Source organism: Rhyacophila brunnea, unplaced genomic scaffold (genome assembly GCF_057557595.1).
Source record: "Rhyacophila brunnea isolate RB1 unplaced genomic scaffold, BYU_Rbru_1.0 scaffold_3, whole genome shotgun sequence".
NCBI lineage: Eukaryota > Metazoa > Arthropoda > Insecta > Trichoptera > Rhyacophilidae > Rhyacophila > Rhyacophila brunnea.
This window is the reverse complement of record NW_028232965.1, coordinates 9,855,781-9,881,662: the sequence shown is the minus strand read 5'-3', so window position 1 is coordinate 9,881,662 and position 25,882 is coordinate 9,855,781. Positions and strand designations below refer to the sequence as shown.

At 32.6% G+C, this 25,882-nt stretch overlaps 2 protein-coding genes across 2 annotated transcripts; one reads left to right on the top strand and one right to left on the bottom strand.

Moving 5' to 3' along the window:
* The first annotated feature begins 11 nt into the window (after positions 1-11).
* MagR (Iron-sulfur cluster assembly 1 homolog MagR) lies at positions 12-3,345 on the top strand. The gene is made up of 3 exons (XM_085952624.1): positions 12-127; positions 480-789; positions 1,621-3,345. Exons 2-3 carry the CDS (start codon positions 498-500, stop codon positions 1,722-1,724), a joined length of 396 nt encoding a protein of 131 aa, XP_085808750.1. The 5' UTR covers positions 12-127; positions 480-497; the 3' UTR covers positions 1,725-3,345.
* A 6,600-nt stretch (positions 3,346-9,945) lies between these two features.
* Positions 9,946-24,547, bottom strand: Paip1 (Poly(A) binding protein interacting protein 1). The gene is made up of 9 exons (XM_085952565.1): positions 24,223-24,547; positions 23,062-23,342; positions 20,400-20,552; positions 18,442-18,554; positions 18,236-18,347; positions 17,978-18,082; positions 15,075-15,261; positions 11,960-12,173; positions 9,946-11,341 (listed from the first exon to the last, which is right to left on the bottom strand). Exons 1-9 carry the CDS (start codon positions 24,356-24,358, stop codon positions 11,242-11,244), a joined length of 1,401 nt encoding a protein of 466 aa, XP_085808691.1. The 5' UTR covers positions 24,359-24,547; the 3' UTR covers positions 9,946-11,241.
* Between the last annotated feature and the right edge of the window lie 1,335 nt (positions 24,548-25,882).

Here is a 25,882-nt window from a genome sequence, read left to right as displayed (position 1 = left end):
CAAAAAAAAACATTTCAAGGTAGGTATTTCAGCAAACGTCAGTTTGGAAATATAATTTTGAGCAAAAATAATTTTGGGCTGAAATTTGTTATTTTATCATCAATAATAAGATACTCCCGGAAAACAGGTAATAGAATCGCATAACTCACTTACACTACAGTTTCAGACAATCTATTGAATGCGTACAATATGACTAGCGATTATTTAACCTCTATTGTGACGTCTCATTATTTTTTTCATTTTATCAAAATTATTTCGGGATTTACCAAAATAATATTAACCAATCTAGATTTCAAAACATCTATGCAGTGTTCATACCAAGCAGGTGCAATTCTTAATAGCATCAAAGTTATTCGTTTTTTGCTGAATCGTTTGTTCTCTTTGGAGGTATTTTAAATTGCCTTGCTTTTAATGTCAGTTGACAGTATTTGATTTGATAATTAAGGTTCAGTTTCAAAACATCTATGTCTTTTTATTAGCATAAACCACACAACAAAATGGCAACACGAGTTGTTGCAAGTGCAACGGTGCGTGCCGTGAAGAAAAGGCTACTTCCCTCAAGAGCAGCGTTGGTTCTCACTCCTTCAGCAGTTAATAAAATTAAAGAGATTATGAACAAAAATGCATCGGAAGGATTCATCGGACTGAAAGTGGGAGTCAAACAACGTGGATGCAATGGTCTGTCATATACATTGGACTTTACCAAAGAAAAAGGAAAGTTAGATGAAGAAGTTAAGCAGGATGGAGTAACAGTTATCATAGATAAAAAGGCTCAACTATCTCTTTTAGGTTTGTAAATTTTGTAGTTTTTTTTTCTGACTATGTCCGATCCTGTGGAGGTTTGTATTGACATATTTTGTTTTTACGAAAAATGGATGTCAGCCACTTGCTCAACCTAATCGGTCCATACTCTGACTCATACATAAATTGAAAAACAATATGTGTACTTGCCAGACCCAGGATTCGAACCTGGGACCCACGAAGTAATAGGCCAACACTTAAGCCGCGCGTCCATCATGGGCGTATGGGTTTGTAGTTAATGTAATATAAAAAGATCTTTTAAAATTCATATTGTATGCATATTTTTATAAGGGCCTTCAATATTCAAATAGTTTTTGCAAGCCGTCATCTTCGCGAGTTTCAAACTAATCTGACCTTTTACTTCATGGTGTCCCAATTGGATTAGTTTGTGGCGTGTATATTTCAGGTTTTAATGAAATTTGTATGACGTGCGCATTGATCAGACCCTCGATTTAATAATTATATTTAATATTAAAAATAGCATGTTTTTGTAAATTTTATAATAAACACAAAGTAATACAGCAAAAAGCAATTTGGGAAATTATATCAAAAAAAGAAATCCACAGCAAAACCAGTTTTGTTCTGGATCGAGAATATGTAGCATTCTATTATATTGTAGAGGTTTTGTGACAGAGGGTTGATTGTAAGTCATTCGCTCAACGCTTACCAAGGACGTGGGAACCTATTTCCTGAATCAAAGAATAAAATACTTCTATAAGATAAACCAACTCATCCAACAACTTTGCATTACCAAGTGTAACCAAGACAGGGTCAGAATTAGGTACCTATCCTATAAATAAATATTTGTTATTTTTTCAGGTACTGAAATGGACTATGTTGAAGACAAACTATCTTCGGAATTTGTTTTTAATAATCCTAACATCAAAGGAACGTGTGGTTGTGGAGAATCATTTAGTATATAAATGCAAAAATTTAAACTTTATGGTAAATTTGAATTTTTCTCCAAGGTAGCTATTTATTAAAATAGACACAATATAATGCAGTACAAAACAGCTTTCCTCAATAAGTGTTTCTCCTTTGGCTCTTGCAACTCAACTGTTATATTTTTTTGTTATATATAACTTCCAGAATATTATATGAAAGTCTAATCTCAGAATAAAGTTAATTAAATTAGCTCATGAGGGCTGTTTTGGAAAAGTGACTGATGGATATTCCCTTTTTACAGTACCATTTAGATGCTGCCGTATTACTGATTTGTTTGATTGTTCTATTCCAGAATCCTTTATTTATAAGAATATATTTATCAATCATGACATTGATACCATTAACTGCTGTCATAACTTATGTTATATAAATTCACATATTTTGGCATCAATATGTTTTTTAGATGCACGCATATTGCCAAATCAAAGTTGTGAAATTTACAAACTGTCATAATGATAATTTGTTTTTATCGAACACCAGTATTTATCATTTTTGAGATTGTTTTTTTATGTGGTCTGTCATAATTCCAACAGCTTTTTTATGCAAAAATCATAATATGTCTGTAGTCAGAATTCATATTGTATATTATGAAAACATTGATAAGCTGGGTAGAGTGCTTATAATTTTGTGAAAAACATGGTTAACCATTTCAATTGACACAAAGAAGACAAATCAATCACAGCAGAACTCCCCAATTTAGGTCCCACTTCTATCTAGCTCTTCAATTATAATATTACATAGGTAATATCAAGCAATATAATAATATATGAATGGGAAAATATAATTGAGCTTTTGAATATATTTCATCTGCAATAACCATTAGGAGGCTTATATCTATCGTAATTTATCATGCATTGACTTACTCACTACTCGTAGTCAAAGGAGTTATTCATTTCTAATAATAGGAGTTAATCATTAGTATTTATAATATTAGATGTGTAAATTTTGTTTACGATTATAATCTTTCAAAGACTAATGGTGTGATTTTACTCATGGGATGATCACAAACGAATTTATTGTGTACATTCAAATGAGACCATGATCGCATATTATAATAATATTATAATCATCGCACTGAACACCTTGAACAAATGCATGTATCTACAAGCTATGCGATTATAATCACTTCACAAGTGAAATTGAAACTCGATGGATTTCACTTCCAAATAGCAGTATTGGATCTTCCAAGTGATTTGTCTATTTCTAGTATTCCATCAAATACGCTGGCTATTAATTTTGGCACAATCTCAAAGATTTTGAATCTTTTTTGTGGAGCTTTACCAAATTCAAGGAACTAATTAATAGATAGGCAGTATTGCTGCTTCAAAATTGAAAAATCACCTTTATGGAATTAGCAGACTTTAGAAATAGACTGTACTTTTACAATGTTTATGGTAAAATTTCCATATTAAACCAACAGTTGAGCACGATTGAGATGATATAATAAGTTTTTTGTAAATATCTAGGACATTTTGGTTAATTAGAATTGTATATATATATGTACCTACTTAATAAATCTTATTTTCGGCTTAAGTAATTTATGTTTGAATTTAAAATAGTTATTATTTTGTTGAATAAAAATTGTTTATGAAAATATTTATATTGTTCAGTTATTATTAATAAAATTTATAACCACTGTGGGGCTCAGTGGTGAAGGGTGACTTTTGGAAAGAGATAAGCTGTGGAGATCAGAGAAAAAGATCACACTTGTTAGGTAACTTACGGGAAATAAGAAGATAATACTTACGATATTACTACTGATGAATAGGTGCACACTAATGACGACATACTGGTCATATGTTTCACCGCTTAATTTGTCAAATTATTTAAATCACTTACGCAAGTAGAATTCCACGCAGACTTTTCTTTAGCAAACAATACGCATGGCCAGCAAAAAGTTTGTTTAATGTATAACTGCCAGTTAAAAACAAATATTTATCATAAAAATTGTTGTGAAAATGTCTAATATAAATTTTTTTGCTGTATTCAAATCTAAATGAACCCTTGGAAGGTAAAGCTTTGATAATTTTTGATTTTTGAAGAAACGTCAAACTCGGGAATGATTTTTTTTAAATGCAATCAGTTGCACAACAATTTTCGGCTCTATGTTACGACCGTACTCCCTGGATAAACGTCAGATTTCTATAGTCAATACTTGAAAGCGTCTAAGCGTCACTTTTTGAGCATAGACAATCATCTGAAAAATTGCTATTATATGGCTTAGGCGCTATTATAAGCGTAGACAATAAGAACAAATATAAAAATCTTTTACAACGAATAAAATTCAAACATTTTCAATTACCTAATAAAATTCGCCGTTTTCAAAAATCAGTATAGCATATTAGAGTTTGCCAATGCATTTCATAAAATTTTAATAATTATAAAGTAATCTTTGTCACAAAGACACTCGTGCTTAAACCTTCGTCTAAAAACGCTCTGAAAAGGTAGGTAAGTATGCGAAAATAAGGAACATTTTTCAAAATAACGTTATAGATAACAATATTTTTTGTATAAAAAATTTCCGTGTTACATAACTAAACGATATTGTTATTATTTCAGATAATTTCGACTCAAATTTAATCAATAAATAAGAAATACGAGTGAAAATGGCTTGAATTGTTCTTATTTACACTTTGATTAGTGATTGTTTTTATACGTAAATAATATTTATCGATAGTCAGTATTCCGTATATAATTTATATTCATTTAATTAAATGTATAATAAATAAAACAGGCTCCAGTTTATGATATTAAATATTTCTCTTCCACAAACAAATGGCCCGGTCAAATAGCCTCGATAAAACGGCTCACACTGATTGAAATTAAACGTCACTGGTTTTCATTAAAATGCCACTTTTCCTACTTAAAACTTACCTTTCGGCATAATATACATATCATAAATATGCATGAAGCGTGTTATCTTTCATATTAAATATTATACCAAACTAACCTCGTATTTTTTTTAATCTTAATTTTCTCGGCAATGCGTTAATACGGAATACTGACTATGGATATAAATATTACAATCTTATAAGAACAATCACTAATCAAAGGGTAAATAAAAGCCAGTGAAGAAATTATAACAATGTCGTTTAGTTAACACGGCTCAATTTTATATATCAAATATTGTTTTCTATAACGTTATTTTGAAAAATGTTCCTTATTTTCGCATACCTACTTATCTATTTAGAGCGTTTTTATGTGAAGGTTAAGGCTCGCACAAACCAACGCGAATATTCACCAAGTACCCCGTCAAAATATCCCAAAAAAAGCACCCGCCATCGGTACGGAAGGTCCGGTAAAAAGAGTCTCAAAAAAAGCCTATGCCGCTGTAATGCTCTCTACTTACCTGTTGTTAATGAACAAACGTGACATTTATTCACGCAGGGGATCAAAAGATACAATGAAAGCCATCAATTTGTCATATATTTGGCTATTTTTTGAGACTCTTTTGACCGGACCTTCCATATCGATGCGGGTGCTTTTTTCGGGTTATTTTGACGTGGTAAATGCGAATGGATGGCAGTGTCAGAGCAAATAATTGTATCAATGATAATATAAAATTATTGATATATTATTTGAATGCTCGATACCGAAACGTCAAACAATCGCAGCGCTCCATATTGAACTTTGTAAGATAATAACTTAATTCCCTTCCGAAATCTGAACGTCGCGTGCTCTTTCCCGTAAGCCAATACGAGCTTGATTGGCGAATAATTCGCTTTGGTGTGTGCACGAATGTTTTAGGTTACTTTATAATTATTTAAATTTTATGAAATGCATTGGCGAACTCTATTATGCTATACTGATTTTTGAAAACGAAGAATTTTGTTAATTTAAAATGTTTGAATTTTATACTTACATTGTAAATGATTTTTCTATTTGTACTTATTGTCTACGCTTATAATAGCGTTTTCGCCATATAATAGCGATTTTTTCGATGATTGTCTATGCTCAAAAAATCTCGCTTAGATGCTTTCAAGTATTGAGTATAAAAATCTGACGTTTATCCAGGGAGCACGGTCGTAACATAGAGCCCAATTTTCAACTTCAATCGGAACACTAGACAATTTAATAAATACTTATATAACGACGAATGATTTCGGTACAATATGAGATAATTTATCCACATTCAAAACACAGTAATACACTGAATTTTGTATTATAAAATAAAACTTTATCACCATCTTTGAAATGTCAATATGACATGAACTATGAATCGCATGTTACGTTTGTCTATGACTGAAGTAACATAAATAATAATCACGAAATACAATATTTATTTTTAATAACAATTTATAAATTATATGTGATCGAACACTATTGTTTTTTTTTTTTTGAATCCTTATTATTTATTATTTGCTTTAAAAGATAGACATCGACAATAAACAAATCAACATAGAGTGTAAGCTTGTCCTGTAGCGCTTATAAATCTCGAATAAATATGCAGACATATATGAAGTTGCCGATAGCAGAAGATAGAAGATAGAAGAAGCGATAGAAAAAACGGCGAGGATTATGTTTGTCATAATTCCAAAAATAGCACTCACATCTGTGACCTTCCGTCATTTATTTTTGATTCGAAACTTGACTAAAGCAAACACTATTTCTAAATTCTGACGATAGACGACACTCAATATTTTTATTATATTACCTAGTCCTAGACAATATAGATATTTATTTATTTAAATAAAATACTTGAAAGTAGAAGTTAAAAAGCTTTAAATAATCGCTTAGTATGGAGCATTCGCCACTGGTGGGGCTTCACATTAGAGCAGGGAGGGGCAAACTGCGGCCCGCCGGGTGTTTTTTTTGCGGCCCGCCATTATTAATTGTACTTCTGATTACGAATAACTTTTTTATAATTTTTTAAAAAATATTGACAATAGATTAAAATTTGAAGAATTTGTTGTTTCGTAAATGTATTATCTCAGTACGTCTCGTCTCACACTATTTAACCACTATTTTCTACGTTGAACATCGTGACACATTTAAATACTTTTAACTCCGCGTTGCAAGGAAAAAAAATATATGCCCATGATATGGTACAAAGTTTGAATGGATTTCAGTTAAAACTCAAGTTATTCCTTCGACAAATATCGAATAACAATGTGGACCACTTTCCAACTTTGAAGTTGCTGAATATACCAGAATATAAATTTGAAGAATATGGTAAAATTATTAAAGTTCTGAATGACGATTTTTCACAAAGATTTGGTGACTTCCGAAAAATTGAGACAAGTTTAGCAATAGTACGCGATCCATTTTCAATAGATATTGATAGTGTAGCGACAGAGCTACAACTTGAGATTATTGATCTGCAGTGTGACACTGATTTAAGAGAATTGCATCGAAGAAGAAGAAATCTCCAAATTTTACAATGCCCTTAATTCAGACCAATTCGACCAACTTAAAGATTATGCAAGAAAAATGTTCGTTATCTTTGGATCAACCCATATATGTGAACAAACATTTTCGATCATGAACCTCAATAGAAATCCTTTACGATCAAATATCTCCGATGCCCATTTACAATCAATTTTGAGAATTTTAACTACAAAATTAACACCTGAATTTAAAAAAATGTTAAAAAATGTAACAGTTGTAACATGAAAACAGTTTCATTCTTCGCATAAATTTTTTTGTAATGTTTATTTTTCGTAATAATAAATAGTGTATATCTAAAAATGGTATTTTACTTGCGGCCCGCCGCTCATTTTGAATTCTTGAATTTGGCCCTACATCTAAAAAGTTTGCCCCCCCCTGCATTAGAGGTAGGAAAACTGGTCGATTTTGAAGACTAAGAGCGGAATGCAGAAATATTTGTCATAACTAAAATTTCCTTAGCAGAAAACACTATGCAGAAACACTGTCTTAGTTAAGATCATTTTTATTGAAAATAATACCATATTTAAAAATTCTCGTTAGGTAAATTATTTTATAATTGTTAAACGATGACAAAAATATGACAACTGCATTTTATAAATGCAATAACTATAAATACATATTAATATTTAATTATAATACTCTTATGTTTCCGTTATAAGTCATTATACGTGATTCCACAGGCACCACAAGATTTTTTTTAACATGATAACACTAGCATCAAGTGTCATTCTTCATCTGGTATTTTGTATTTCTGCGGGCTGGCGTATAAAAATAAAATAATATTCTGCAAGTACATGCCAAACGAATTAACACTATCAGTATCCATATTGAGATACATTGTTAAATGAATTTGAGTGTATGGACTGTGTTATAGACATGCGAATTTATTTTGACAGCAGCAGCTGTCAGTGGTAATACAGAAGGGGGCGTGTTCATAACAAAAGTAATCTATGGTTAAGGATTCCTTAACTCTATACTCAGGATTGTCTATAGTTAAGTCATGCTTTTCGGCGACTTATCCTTAGGAATGAAATCTTAGATTGTGCATTCCGCTCTAAGTATACTTCATACCAGTATTATAAAAAAATACTTAGTGTCGAAACTCATTCCAAAATACTTACTAGTATTTGAAATATCGGCTTCAATAGAATTGCTAAAAATACATGAGCTCGGCTTTTCGAAATGTCCCATTTATTATAAAATTTTAAATTTATCATCACCTCACCACTACACAAAATTTATGACCTATTGTTCATACATAAGTATGTAAACATGCCATTCGAATGCAGACTAATAAATTTAAAATATACTTGTATTCAAGTGCTATATCGCTCACGCGCATTGAATGTCTATAGTATTGAAAGTCCTACCAGATAGCGAGCGACTCGCGATGATATCATCAAAAATTTTTTGGAAGAAGTTTATTGGGCCACATGTACTGAGTATGGGTAGTTTCATCCGAGACTTGAGTACACAAACTGCAGCCCTATGTTCTAACTAGTGATATGAAGTCACCCGACGACATGACGTAATTGTGACGTCAGCCAATACACGCTCGAGGCAAGCCGTCCAACGCACACGGCTCACCATAGATATTATTATGCTGAAACACCTATTTGTGTATGGGGACAATGGATAACGCCACTATTTTAATAGCGTTATTTTCTCGAATGCTATTATCACTCAGGTAGTACGTCACAATGATGTCATGTCGACCGGGCGACTACAACTCGCAAGTTCTAACATAAGGCCCCTGGTGACAGTATTTCCAACTCACCTCTACTTCACATATTATTTCCAGTTTTAGTAGCCATAATATATTTGTGCAACTATAATATTATTATAGTTGTACAAATATCATTACCATACAAGAGAAAATAATAAACTGAAAAACTATAATATGTCTTCGGGATGGCAATTCATACACTTGCTATCTATCTCAAAAATCAACTACATTATATTTATTTACGCTTGATATTTCATTCTTGAGATCTATCATGTCTCACTTTTGAGATATATCATGTCACTTTGTCTCACTAGAATACTCTTCTCACAGCCTACCTGCACCCTTCGCCACTTACTGCAAATTAATTGTATTGAAAGTCAATAAACTTTGCTGTCCGAGGACTGCTCCAACTCCACAGTTCTTTCTTTTTCTAATAGTTGCAATAAGAGCATGAAGTGTTAATGCTACATTCATTGTTTTTTCATTGATGTATCGTCACTATAGGATTGGTTTGTCGAAATCAACCTTTTAATGCAGAATGATTTTTTGTATCTAAATGGACCAGAACCATAATTTTCTTTAAATTACATGCATATACTGTAAAACAACATGTATTTAAATATAGGATAATGAAATTTGTTTTTTGTCTCCTGAACATTTGGTCTATTCGACAAACCAATCCTTCAGCGACGGTATGTTGAAATAAGTTCAACAATAGCGGTTTTTGGGTATTACACACTGTCCTCAAATTGAATCATATAAAATATACATTGTACTTTCATGACAATAAAAGTTAGAACACTTCTAACTTTGTGCATTTTATGAATGCATGTTAAAATTGTCAAGATAGTAAGTGTTGACATTATGCATTTTTGGCATGACAATGTTGTCCACAGTAAATCTACGGTTGTGCAAATCCCCCATTATGGCAGTCTCATGTAAAATCGTCATCTATTCAATTTTCATAAAATTTGCAGTTGGTTCACTTTTTCTTATATGAAGATGATTAATTGTGAAATGTCAAGTTTCACGAGAGTAAGATTGATTGGGATGAGAAGATATAAATAAATACATTTTTTTATTGAAATAAAACAATTTTATTACATTCCAGATATTTAACATTTAAAATGAATCATTAAATGTTATGTAATTTACTTCTTTTCTACATTATAAAAAGAAAATTATGAATTTTTGCATGCAGTGTCGGAAAGCAATACAATTTATGAAATCCAGAAATGCTACTAAGTAATAATCAGTATAATACAAGTGACTGAATTAATTTGCACTCACAAGATGAAGTAATACAGAAAAGAATAATTTTATTTAATAATATTTATTGAGAAAAGAGAAAATCACTAAAGTATTTTTCTTTCATAAGCTCATCTGAGAAGATCTAATTGATTTTTTTATTTTTTGGCAGGAAATTTTATAAGGGAGAAATTTAATTATGTTCAATTCATTAATTTCTTTAAAATATAAACACTACCGCATGAATGAATCAACCTTTTGGGTGCTTTCTATTATATAACATTAATTCTCTAATGATTTTTTTATTGCCACTTCAGAATACTATTTTGGCATTACACTAGATCGTTTACTTTTCTTTACATTTTAAATATTAAAAATAAAATTGATTTATTCCGTATATTAATATGCGCGCATGTAGCATTTAACTCATATATTTATTTAATTTAATTGATTTTGAACAAATTGTAAATTATAATACTTTGCCAAATAGCAAGACAGAAAAAAATTTAAGGTAAAAAATACCAATCCACAGGAGTGACTTTTCTTAATCGGCATATTATGCAGTACGACGATAGGGATTTTAAAATCATTGGTTAAATCTAAATAATAATATAATATTGTACCATGAAAAATCAACAGATAAATGAAGAAAGAAAAATGGTTTTTTACTTTCATCGCCAGTTTAAATTTCTCACTCTCACAAAAACAACAGGAAGATTTTGTGGACCATCCTCAAACTATATTGAATTGTTAAATGTCACAAAAGTACATGTCATTTGTCTAATATGCCTAAACTTCTGAGAGTAGTCCCACGGCTCACACGAATAGCTATTATTTAAAAACATGCATCAAAAAATAATTACTAAATTAAAACAAATATTGCTGTCATTACGCATAAAAATTCGCAAAATATACAAAAAAATGCAAGTTCATCATAAGAATGTTAGCTAAACTAATACTCGCGCAGTACAGTGAATCCTGTGGTATAGATATTTTACCAATATAATATATGATTTTTTTTGATGCTTACGAAATAATTACAACTATCAAAATAAGAAAAAAATGTATCCATTTTTAAGAATCACATTCTATCGATTAACATTACATTGTTAAGAATAGGCAGGGGCTTCGGTCTACCGGGTGATCTGATTGGACAATCGAAGGAAATCCATAAAATCAGCTCTCTGCTCTGCGTTCATCTCCGGTTCCCAAATGTCATTATCTGAGTCATCACTGAAATCACACGCATGCGACGTATTTTCAAAAATAACAATAAAATGTATTAAATGAGTCAGCATTTACTTGGTGGAAATCCATTTAAAAACGATAATGTAAATTATATTAAATTCTACAGGGGTTTTTTAAAGTTGATAGCTAGAGTGCGAAAATTTTAAGTTGAAGTGTCACTGTGATATATTATGAAAGGATTGTCAGTATTGTAGTTCTCTAAACGGCCATGCTTCACGTTAAACTTGCCGCAGTCTATTTCGGTTGTACATCATTATCAAGGTATCGACTTCATAAAAACATCTTATAGAATTTAATATAATTTTTATATTAATCATTTGTAAATAATGAATGTCATAAATAAATACTAATTTTGTAAAACTGTCTTGAATTTAATTAAAGATTTGGTTTAATTGATCATATTTGGTTTAATTGATCTAATAATGGACAGAAGACCAGAGATAGAAACACTCTGGTCACGAAATCAATATTATCACTGTTCAAGGTGATTATTAAGGCATGCCCAGTAGGGAGTCGTAAAACGCCATCGTATAATAATCATACTAGCTTTGGGCAGAGTTAAAATCTGAACAGACTGATAATAATGGATTATATAAAACTTACGGTGCTTCGTCTCCATCGTCGGAAGATGGTGGCTCGTGTGCGGGCGGTAGATGCCGACTGAGAAACGCTGCTTCTTCGGAAGTGAGCGAATGTCCGTCTGGCAGATAGAACATGCCGCCTTCTACATTGTTTGATTGACGAGCCGGCACATTTACTTCTGCCACACCGCCACCTCGCTGACTTGACCCATTATGATTCAGAATAATTGGGGGTGCTAAAATATAATAAGACAATACAAATAAGTCATCGGTCAATTGGACCTTGTTACCCAACGGTGATCTATGGTCGGTGATCTGAAAACAGATTCAGCATGACAAAATTATCATGGCCAATCCATGGAAAATTAAAGAAATCATGATCCCGCAGAAGCCTATAATATGTACAAATAATTATTATCTGGCCATTCACATGAAAACTTAGGCAACACAGGCCCCACAGGCAACACACCCGTTGCAACCCGATACTACATTTCTATATGCAGTAGTATCATCTGTTTCTGTCGCCGAGTTTGAATGGCTAACTTTAAGTAACAATGTTACTTTAGACAATTTTAAAATGAGTACCATTGCAGTTTGGGAAAATATTAAAGAAAAAACATAACTTTAAAATTAACACAAAAATGCAGCAAAACCTATCTATAAATGCATGCCGCTAATTATTATAAGCATAAAATGTTTATTTTAATACCTTTAAATTAATGTTATTATTAATAATCTAATAAATATAAGAATGAAGGATGAAAGAAGAATTAGCTGAAGACACGTCTTAGTTTAAAACTAATAAGTAAAACTAAGAGAATCAAGCAAATAGAGCACCTTTTTCACATAGCATAACATAGGCAGGCCATAACCGATATCAATGCGATACATATTAATTTATCATACAGTAAAACCTCGTTAATACGAACTCCATGGGACCGAAAATTGAAAAAAAAATCGGATTACGAAATATGAAATGTATAGAGGAAAAATATTAAAATTTTGAAAAACAAATATTTTTAATTTTGATTAATTTCGTTTATGATCATTCATAGATGTGCCTACCAAGTTTCCGTTACAATTCTTTCAAATTTAAGTCTGCGCAAATACCATGTGTTCTTAATCCATTAATTGAAGTTACCAAGTAATGTAGGTAGGTATTTACCATCATGAGTGTTGATTGTAGAAAAATAGGAAATATTTTTTATTTTTCCAATTTGTCAACACAATTGTTGGTTCCCAAGTAAAACTATGTTAAAATCCAATAAACAATCGACAATTAAATACCTACAGCCCTGAAAATGTGAGTTATTGTTTTCACTTTGAGTGGAGTGCAGTTCAGCATCCAATGACATAGGGCTGTGTGTTAATGGGTCATAAAATGTCAGGATTATTTTTATTACCTTCATAAAATAAGTTATTTATGTTGTTTTAAGAAAAGTCTGTCACAATTTTCAATGACTGGCTCATGAAATTGTGTACTTTATTATGATATATTGAATATTTTTATATGCCAGGACTCTGAAATCATTTCGAATTAAAGGTATGGTTTTATATGAAAATAATGTTCACGGGACATTTTTTTCGCGAAAATTTCGAATTATCCGTGTTCTTATTAACGAGGTTTTACTGTATTTTACATCACGTAAATTAATTTCTTTAAGCGAAATGATGTTAGTGGAATTTTCATATCATAAATTGTATATAAAAAAAAACTAGTTTGAAACTCGCGAAGATGACGGTTTGCAAAAACTATTTGAATATTGAAGGCCCTTATAAAAATATGCAAACATATGAATTTTAAAAGATCTTTTTATATTACATTAACTACAAACCCACACGCCCACGGTGGCCGCACGGCTTAAGCGTTGGACTATAATGCCGTGGATCCCAGGCTCGAATCCTGGGTCTGGCAAGTACACATATTGTTTTTCAATTTGTGTGTGTCAGGGTATGGACCTAATAGGTTGAGCAAGTGGCTGACATCCATTTCTCGTAAAAAACAAAATCTGTCAATACAAACCTCTACTCTGTGGAGGTCCATATGATCCTATTAGGTATTATAATATTAATATTAATACTTTCGACCGAAGGTACTTGATGGAATTTGAATTTAAATTCTAATGGATTCAAGCTCTGTACTATTCCATTTAAGTGGTTTTTTGCGACCCGGGTTTCGCCTTTCGGCATCTTCAGGCATCGTGTACACTCACCAAAGGCAAATACACACTGACAACGAACACCCTTAACTCTAGCTTATATAGTAAATCGATACAATAAAGTAGGTAAAAACTCCATTACCTACCTATTTAGTCAGAAATTACAACAAAAAATACAATAAACAAATTATGAATAGCTGAAGTAAAAAACCTAATTAGTAAAAACCCTCTCTTATTAATAACAATACACTGGACAGCATATTATTATAATAAATCGTCAAACCTAATAATAGGTCAAAATTCTTTATAACAATAAAAATACTACACTCAAGAGGTGTAAATCGTCAATTCTAAGAAAAAATAATTAATCGAGTTAACTATGAGATATTAGTATATTATATTAAGAGAGTTTATATGTATAATTTTGTTTTTGTTAAAAAATAATGTTTTAAAAGTAGGTACCTTGTAAGAGTATTATTAAAGACTAATATCTCATAGTTAACTCGATTAATTATTTTTTTCTTAGAATTGACGATTTACACCTCTTGAGTGTAGTATTTTTATTGTTATAAAGAATTTTGACCTATTATTAGGTTTGACGATTTATTATAATAATATGCTGTCCAGTGTATTGTTATTAATAAGAGAGGGTTTTTACTAATTAGGTTTTTTACTTCAGCTATTCATAATTTGTTTATTGTATTTTTTGTTGTAATTTCTGACTAAATAGGTAGGTAATGGAGTTTTTACCTACTTTATTGTATCGATTTACTATATAAGGTAGAGTTAAGGGTGTTCGTTGTCAGTGTGTATTTGCCTTTGGTGAGTGTACACGACGCCTGAAGATGCCGAAAGGCGAAACCCGGGTCGCAAAAAACGACTAAAATGGAATAGTACAGAGCTTGAATCCATTAGGATCCTATTAGGATCGAACATGGTCGAAAGAAGAAATTGTATTAAAAAATATTGATTTTCTACCGGAGGGCGGTGGTGTCTCAATATCAGCCATTTCGGCGAACCCGGCTGATCCCCACCGACTCTGTCGCAGGTTGAGAACGTTCCTCACTAACAATGTCTGCACGCCTTCGCGTTCAGATCTCTGGAGTCCGTTGAAGATGTCATCCACGTGAACTTTGCAGTCAGCATCCAATGCCAGGCCAGACAACTGTGGAAGATTAAAATTCATTTAAGTTTCTTAGAACTGCCACTCAACAAACTCATCACAAATTGAAATGTTATTGAATAACAGAACGAGTTCCATGTGATGGCATCATTGAATGGATTGTTTGTAAATATAAAAAATGGCAGCCTGCTAATTGTCATGCTTGCTTTGATTACTTCCCTACTGTTATTTCCGATTTTATTTATACAACAGTTAGTTGTATAAACAAAATTTTATTTCAGGCTTGTAACACTAGCAAGGCGTTATCAAAATGTGCCTCTGTAATATGAAAGCATTTATTTGCTATAAATGAATCTACAATTTAAAATTACTTATACAGTCGAACTCGGTATTTACGATCACGGATATAGCGAGATCTCGTTGACATTTCATTGTGATGTCATTTCTCATTGACATTTTAGTTTATGATTTCCTCCATACATTTATTCACTTTTATAATGAGCTACTTATCGGGTATACTGAGCTAAAATATCATCAAAAATTTTCTTAAAACTGTTAATGTGTCGATCGTTTAAAAACATTTTCGACCCTAAGCAATAAAATCCAACCATAGACCAATGCCGCCAGGATCGGATTACGTTTATGACACTAGTTAACCCTTAGACTGCGTATGGCATGTAAACATGCCATAGACTTTATCTCGTATTTTTGACCAAACTAGAAGAGACACTTGTGGATAATATGCTTTAAAAATTAGTTCAAACCTTTAGGTAGACATATCAGGCAACAGATCATAAAAATGTCAAGTAAAACACAAGGAAATATGTTTTTGAAAAGAACACTCGTTATTCAGTCGTTTGAATCGCGCGCCATTGCGAAGACGGGTGTACTAGTCGCGTCACCAGGGTTATCAAAACAAAACATTGGTCATGCATCGAAAAGTGTGCATCGATAATATTTTTATTTACCTTTTAATTAATTATTATGATTACGTTAGTGTTATGTATTTTTTCTTAGTGATTTGTGATCTCGATAGAAACATTTTGAAGATTTGTTTTTAGTATTTTTTGTCATTATAAATATAAGTGAAATAATTATTTCACCCACCAAAATGTCACTACCACATAATATTATCGAAGAAATAATGCTGGAAAATATTTTATCGATGCACAGCTCTCCAGTAAATTTGTTTGGCTTTGTTCATTGTTCTATATTTGATATTTACATTATTATAATGGATAATAATTTTTATTTTTATGTGCCACGAAACTGTGTTAGCTCTGTTCACATGCTCATATTATGCCTGGCGATTATTCGACAGTCCCTTTGTACAATGAAAAAGCCGACGGCGCCTCATAAATTATATTATATTAATATTTTAGCAGTGCGGTAATTATTTTTAGTGTTTTATTCTCCAAAACATCCTAATGAATAAGTGGATGACATTATTTTATGGCGACGAAAATAAATATAGGTTCAGAATTTGAAACGGTAATAAAATTTGAGTTTACGACTTACTAAATGCGATAAGCGATAACCCACTGATTATTCCACAAGTGATTTAGTAATATATCTGTCATAGACCGTAACCAACTACGGCAGCATGTACTCAACACAGCCCTGTGTATGACAAATACAAATGCGGCGAATTGCTCGGTAGTATGTGTTGAAACCGTCTATGTGAAGAGTGGACGGCCGCCATTTTGAACGCGCGGTCAAAGCTTGGATATTTTTTAGCGTCTTCACTTTCTTCGATTTATTTTAGTGAGAATGTAACGAATATAGTTTATTTCTTGGTGCATTTGGAATAACTGATATATAGTTCATCTAGTAATCTATTTTTTAATTTTGGAATCGATCTGTTTTAGCTGTAGTGACCGTTTTAACAGATCACTTGACTGAAAATAAATTCCCGCGAAAATGGCTCGCAGCGAAAGGGTTAAGTGTTTTAAGTACCTAATTGGTGTTTTCGCCAAAAAAGTATCCACGCATATGGTTGAAATTTCATGTAAAAAATCCAAGCTGAAGTCAGTAGATACCTACCAGCGTTCATTACAATAAACAACTTCTTTTGTAGTTGCTTATTTCGCGGAAAAATTCTAATTGTGTATTTTTGTTTGACTTTTTGTGTTATGTGACCGCTCATTTAAAAAAACCTATTCTCTGATATAACGAGTAACGCTTATAACAAGCAAATTCAGTTGGTCCCATCTTCCTCGTAATAACCAAGTTCGACTGTATATAATAACAGTTGATGTTCACTTTCATAATCATCTATTTCCAAATACCAATATGTCGACAATTTGATATGTATGGTAAATGATGGTTTCGTTAACGTTAATTTATGCTTTCCATATTTTTATATTTTCAAATTGCCCATTTTTATTAGTAGATTAATCATTAACATGTAGCGATAAATATGAGCAAAAATGTTTCAACATAATCGTTTTTTTTCTATCTTTTTAATCCTTTCAACGCGGAGGGCACACCTGTTGTGCCCTCATTACTTGGCCATTCGATATAATTAGCATGTTATTTAAATGTGGTAATTAAATGCTCCGCACTCAACAAGTTAATATAAAAGCTTCTGCAAGTAATTATGTTTTTAGACATTTCTTTCGTATACTTTGGAAATTATAATTCATTACATACTATGGAATATGTAGATATTTTTGTTCGATTTTGACTTGTTTCATCTCTTTCATCGACATCTTTGATCTAAACTGAAATCCAAAAATGTCATTTTGCCGAGCCTCACCTTTAATATTTGACAGACTGATTTGGTATTGTTATTCTTGGGTTCCAACAGAAGATGCTTGAGTACTTTGCAAAGGCTTTCACCGAGGGCTTTAATCCGGCCTCCCTTGAACATAAAAAAAAATATTATTTTACAATTGAGACATGTTAAAGATCTATTTAAGAAAAATATTGGGATTTTTTATCCCATATGAGGATTCTTATTTGACTTAAAGAACATTGTAGATTGATTTAGGCTACGGAAAATAAATTGAAATACCTCCGGGTTTTCTAATTGCATGTACAACTCCGCTAGAAACATGGCAAATCCACAAACATTTTCATCCAAACATTCCCCGCCTGACACTATTTTAGCTTCTTCTGCAGCACACCTACCAAAATAAATAACAATTGTCAACATGGAATCAAACAGACTACTGAAATAATAAGCAAATATTTGTATTAATGGTAGGACGAGTAGAATACCTTTCCAAAAGACACATTCTAAATAGCGATGATGACTGAAGATGAGGTTCGACACTATCAAACATTGTGCAAAGTCTCGCCCCATTGTAACGGAAGTTTGCCTCTCCAATTGCCTGGAAAACATAATCACATTAATATGGCCCCACCAAAACTTTTAGAGCAGTTTCACAGGGAGGATTTATGTATCCGATACTGGTATTTCTTGATAATAAGTTTAATGTGTCATATGACAAAGGGTACATAATTTGAAAAGCGTATGAACATGTACAGTGCAATTTTGAAGGACACACAAGAAAGTCTTTCGTTAACACTGATGTGAGAATATTATTTCATCGAAAGAATCAGTTTTATTTTATTTTAAAAAATAGTTTTATAAATGAACTTATGTACCAAGATCAAAATATTCAGGTACACTCTTCTGCGAGTTCAACGACGTCGTTTGTCACATATTATAGTATCTTCTGTGTGAATTGACTGATCACTTGTTGCGTTAGATTGGCCGCCCGGATACTGCCTAGGTTAGTAGACGACTCAAATATTGTGTGGCAACGCTGTATTGTGATATGATCGCATGAGTATTTCCATGTGATAGGCTTCATTTGTTTTAATGTAAACTCAAATTCCATTACACCAGGATAAGTGAATCCTCCGTGTGAAACCGCAACTTAGTATAACATTCTATTGTGTACATAACAATATTCAAATCTAATTGAATCATTCTATTAAACTATTAAGCCTGGTGCAGACCAAGATACATTTGTCTGTAAAAAAATGAACATTGTGTAAAAACTATTTGGAAGTTGTATAAAACCTGTTAATATTGTTTTGATTAAAGCGCGCAAATTTGTACGATGTAGACTGTTCAAACTATATTTAATTTGATATTAATATTTGCAGATACAGACGTGCGTTAGTTTCAAATGATTGTACATGGACATTTGTGTTGGGACAGATGTTTTCTAATCTGCGCTAGGCATTAGGCCGAGCGCGGACACATTAATTATCAATGGCTGCCATAGGTTGTGCAGTTATGTACATGTCTAGCCGATTCCCATTACTTGTTATCGCAATAACTGGTTAGAATCATGAGCAGGGAGATCAATGGACAGTAGAGGTACCCGTCAGCGGAGTCAACTACAAAGCCAGCAAGTTGCACATGTTTGATGCATACAAACAGTATGAAAAATGCAGTCAGCAACCAGTGGCAATCACAGCTGACTGCAATCTATGGTCGCATAACCTTAGAAGTATTGTGGAATCTATTACCGTGAGGATATGAATCTGACAACTAATTATATCAACACGCCTGTGATTTTTATTGTAATGTGATTAATGTGGTAGAAATAGGGTGACACCATTCCACCTAAACTACTGTTAAATGGTGGCTGAAAATCACCTGTGATCTCAATGTGAAAACAAAACAATGAACTTAAAACCGGCTGTATGCTGTGCTCCATGCATGCAAGGCCGGCCATAGAAAATGAGCGTGTATACACACTGTACTTTACACTCACTACACTAGCCCTGGTAGGTTGTTTTAAATAAATTAATATATTGTACACAATCCGCCGGGTACCACCATTCGAATACCTCCCAGCATTGAAAGGATTTTAAAGCGTCCTGGCATTAGTTTCTGGTGGAAAAAGATGATGTTAAAAGCAATGTACACTTGCAACTTGTCATTTATCATAGCCATATTTATATGGTGTGCAACATTTTTTGATCAAAGGCCACTTTATCAACAAAACATGATCATACTATCGGAAGTGCCACTCGACGATGGCCACTGTCTCGTAGCAGCCAATCGGTAAAACATTGGAACGTACTTTTTCAATTGTTTGAAAGTCTTGAAAAGCTTATGAGTACCACCTAAAACTACATATGATGTACGCGTACTATCATCAATAAAGTATCAAATATTATCATCTTTTAATATTCATGTTCAATTAAATAAATACCTGGTTTACAATGGCCTCAACCAATGGTTGGGTGTGTTCCAAATCGTTGAGAGTAACAGAAAATTGGTCGACTAGCGGACCGGAGAGTACTGCGAATTTACCAGGACTGAAGGTCACTTCGCACATCACTGTTATCAATTGTTCAATACTATCCTGTAACCACAAAACATTCAATATAATATTATGACCAGCAATAACCTTAACTTATACTATTTACAGAATAATTTTTATATCAATCAGGTCTGGTTCGGGGTGTCAAACTTTGGAATACATATTACCGATATTATATATTAAATAATATAATTATTTATTTACAATCCGCTGAATCCCTGTCCAGAAATTGTACGTATGCAGTTCGCCGGACCACACTTCACCGTGAAATGTTGTATCGGAAATATATGGTCGTATATTAAAGACCGTCCAATCTCTTTAGGTCATATAGTACTATACGACTGAGATAAAATTCATGTCTAAATAAAACACAGTTCTTGTCGGTTTGCAGGTTGCCTGCAAACAAATTTTGAAAATGGCTGATATACTTACTGGATTATTTGTTAGGTTAGGTTAGGTTTAAATTGGAACATTATTGTCTGCAATGCTCCACGAATGCGAAATTTTTTCATCTTGGTGCTATAGAGATGACCAGCGGCGGCTGGTCTAACATCATACAAGTGCACTGCACTGCTTGCATTGCTATGAAACATCGTTTAACATCGTAAATCATATTTTTTCTTCATAGGTTTTTAATATTATCGCTCACTTATTGTAATGCAAACCATAAACCGATGTGCCTACATTCCCAATCGGCGATAATACAGGCACTATGGACCGTATACGTTATCCTCACTGAAGTCGTTCGCGCCCCGGCAATATATTTTGTTTACTTAAAATGAACGCAAAGCTTAGTATTAACTAAAGCCATTATAAAACAACTTAAACCGTGCTAATCGTTTATGCCATGCGTAAGTTCGAGAATATCATGCGCCGACTAGGTAAAATGACATCATATTGTTCTGAGTAGAGAGCAATTACATATTTGAATTATGGTTTGTTATTATAGACGCTGCGACTTCTGTTCACGCTCAAATTATGTTTAGTATCATATTTAGCAATCTCGTATGTAAAATGCCTGTTAAACTAAATACAATAGAATTCATTATTATCTAAATTTAAAATGGGCAAGAAATATAATTGAATGTCGGTAAGATATTTTGATTTATGTGTACTGCAAATTAAATCAGTGAAGATAAAAATAATTTTGGTACCTACCGCATTTCTGGAAAATTAATATTTCATTATCCTGTGTGTTGACTGAACGCGAAATGATGTCGGTTATTTATAATAGGTATAGAAAATTATTAATTCATGAATTCTGGTGATAAGCTAATAAATCTTAATACTCTTTCACAAAGTGCAGTTTCATAATAATCATTATTCATACAGTGTACAAATTGCTAAAGATAATGTACTTATATAGAATAAGATGGGTTACGTTGAAAGAGGTATTTATCTACTATAAGAGATACAATCGTTTCTTAAAACAAATCCAATAAAGATTTAAGTAACTCGCAACATGTTTTATTAAAAATATAAATTATACAGGTAATTTCTCAAATGTCAATAACGTTTTGTCAAATCAAAAATAACGCCGAATTGATTTCATTTTTCAATAAGGTAGGTTTCCAGCGCACCCTCAAAAATTACAATCCAAAAAATCACCGGCCGCCACTGGAGATGACCATATAGTATACGGTCATATCTTTCCTATAAGAAAGCTCACAGCTAACTGTGCTACGGTGAAATGTAATACGTACAATTTAAATGTAACCCCGCTGAATCTGGGTAGAACATGAGCACATCTTCACTTAAGTTTTACGCATTATTCTGTTGCTCTTTTGACTTTGATTGCTTTGTGTCATGTACACCTAGGTAATATTGGGAGACCGGTTGACCATATAGGTCGACATGGATTGAGCTACCAGAGAATGACGGAAGATACAGTTGGCACTTTGCCATGTAATCTGTGCTCTCTGGTTGGCTAAGGATTCGTTGAGGCAGAAGTCTCTTGAAGTCTGTCATCAAGATGGTAAGCGGCCTGACAGTATCACGATGATTCCATGGAGGGAGGTGAGATGCACGGTTTGGGATGCAACTATGGTGGATACACTCACAACACATCAACGGAATAAATCAGTTGAATCACCAGCCAAAAACTAAGACTGCCTGGACATTTAGACCGTAGGAACCGAACCCTCGGCTTTGAGGAGTTGATGGGATGACAGGTGAGCGCCACTCAACTGAGTACCCGGGAGAGCAAATAAGCATAGAAATCCAAATAAGTAATGCGGTCCCTGTTTTAAGGAATCCGGGAGACTGGAGGAGATATCTAGATTTTAATAATGTTTTAATACCTACTAATAAATAAAATTGATTCGTTAAAAATGTGTTAATATTTTTTTTCATATTCCAGTTAAATATCAAACAGCTCATAAACAAAAACTGGGTGTTATTTATAATACAATATGTAAGTTTCGATGTATTTTGAGCTGGGATTATTAAGTCTTCGCCACTGCCATTCAAACAGCACAGATGGAGCCCATGATGTATAAGCATCTTAACATGGATTGGTAGTTAAGCATTATCTTTTATACCATTTAAGTACCTTTAATTCATTTTGCTCTTGTGGCGGTTGACTGTTGTTCAATCGATTTTGAACAGAAAATCTATGATTATTTTGTTCGTATCCTCTCTGGTAGTAGCCTCCACCGCCGTGGTATCCTGAATTGCCGTGCCCCGACTGGTAGTAGTGAGAGTGCGAGTTGTTGTGGTGGTGGTAGCCGGTGTTATGTGGCGGGACATAATTGTTGTGTCCCGTCGGCGGAATGTAATTCGGCGGAAACCACTCTTTCGCTTCTGCCGACAAAGTCGATTTTGGGACATCCTCTGGAAAACACAAATATACCGATTAAACCAGTGGTAGGTAAGTAAAGTGTGCGCCCAAGAAGTAAATCCTAAGGGTATCATAAATTAATTACAATAATTCCAGAAAATATTCATTCATCCCATTAGACTAATGCATTATCACAATGATAAATTGGTATGATTCGGCATTTTCAGACGATGGCAAAATATAAACTGTCCTCTAAAATATAATCGCTATGATGACAATTCATATTTCATTTTAAAGAAGAAGCAAAAATCTGTTACCATTGTATCTTCTATATTTGTTTTTCTTTCAAAACCAACATTTGCTCTTTATTTCTAAATTTGTTTGTTGAAATTTTGAAAATGAATATTTTAAAAAAATTACTGCATATAGATTGACAGAGATTATTTCTGATATGGCCATGGCTGCCCATGAGTACAATACAAAATTATTAGTGTGTACCCGCTTGTACAATGTATTGTAGGTACTTAGTCGAATAGGAAACTTCCAATGTTGCTAGAATTAGGAAAAGGTACTTATGTGTAATGTCTATCACAATATATTATAAAACATATTATTATTATAAGAGATAGGCAACTGTAAACGTCGCCATATACAATAAATTATTTGTCAAGATAAAACATTTATAACATAAGGGTGAGAGGTTATCTATTTCAATAGTATATGAAAATAGAAAGACGTTCGACATTGTTTACTATAATATAGTATGGAACAAGTTGCTACATTTTATTAATAATTACTGCGTATTCTTCAAGACAAGTTTTATTTCTTAGCGTAGTTGTGTAGTCGAATATCTCAAAATATTTATATGCGTTGCGAAAATGACACGTATAACAGGTGACACCGATAAGTGGTTTCGGAGGTACGGGATTTTACCTATGACCGGTGTTTCCGCCCTGTTTGTATTTCCAACTTGAGTATGGGGTCGGCGAAGCTCCCTTGTTGCATTACTGGTAGGATTCCATGAAGCGCGGCCCCTCGCACGAGAGTCTGTCAGATCACCGTTGATCATTTCAACTTTTATCTCAGTAAGAATGTTCTATTAAAACGATAGTGACAATAAGATTTTTTTGTTTCCATTAATGCGGACAAGCCGAATATCATTAAAATACACTTGATATGGCAGTCAGTTGTGAAAATTACTAAATAAAAACAAACCAAGCAGAAATAGTCTAACACGCCATATTTATTTATGAGAAACAAATCGATGAGAGTGCTGCCATATGGACGAATAAATATTGGAATATGATAAAAAAACAGACGTATCCGGGATACATGATCATTACAAAATAGAGATTATTTAAAAATATTATAGGTGTGTACCTAATGACAATCAGAACTGCACTGCAGCAGAAATTAAAAAATTTAATATTTTTTTGAAGAAGCTGGATAAATCGTATATCACAAAGCTCTGCTGATTTACAATATGTAGTGTTGAGCAAAGGATATTAATATGTTCTTATTATATTTCGATAGTTTACTTGAAATAAGAATATTTTTAATTGAGAGAAAGGATAATAATGCGATCTATCTTCAAAACAAGGAATGGCTTTTAAAAGGGTGGGAATTAATCGCACATTGCAATAATAAAAATTCACAAAAAAAAAATAACTCATTCATTCGGAAAGTAGTTTTCACATATATTAAATGATTTCACAAATAAATAGATGAAATCACATAAAATAATTTGTTTCACAAAACAAAAATCATGAATCACTCATTGTAAATATAAATTCACTCAATTTTGACAACTGCACACATTTGTAAAATTGTTTTCACAGATAAATAATATATCGCACAAAGAAAAGGTAGAAATTCACAAATGTCAAACTAATAATTGTAGCGGCAATACAATTTATTAGAAGGCAATCGCAAAAATGATGCTTAGGTGTCAATATAATTAATGTTTAACGCAGTAATATAAATAGGTATATATTCGTACTGCTATCGTTCATTTATATTATATGATGTAAATCTACAACCAAATAACACCACCTAGGTAGGTATATCTTTTTTGGTTCATCGATATAAATTTTGGTAAATGTCGCGCAGATGCCGTCATGAGATTGTATAACTACCTACCTATCTTTTTTGAACCAAACCTAACATAACCTAACCTAATCTGACTTGACCTGACCTAACCTAACCTAACCTAACCGAACCTAACCTAACCTAACCTAACCTAACCCAACCTAACCTAACTTAATCTACCTACCCTAACCAAATATTATCTAATATAATTTTAGTTTGTGATAATGATGCATCAAAATGTATAAGCATTTCAAATTATAAATTAACACTTATTGGATCGAAAAACCTATGTGCCGACAGAAAAATATTTATAGGTACCTCTTTATTATAATTGTCTAGATGAAATAAACTGTTTTTGTAAAAAAAAATCATAAAAGCTCATGACGGCATCTGCGGCACATTTACCTTAGTATTAATTAACGTCACTTTTTAAATAGGTACTTATAGTATTATTTATATTGTTGAAAATCATTAAACCTAATTTTCTTAGTGTTTGTATTATTTT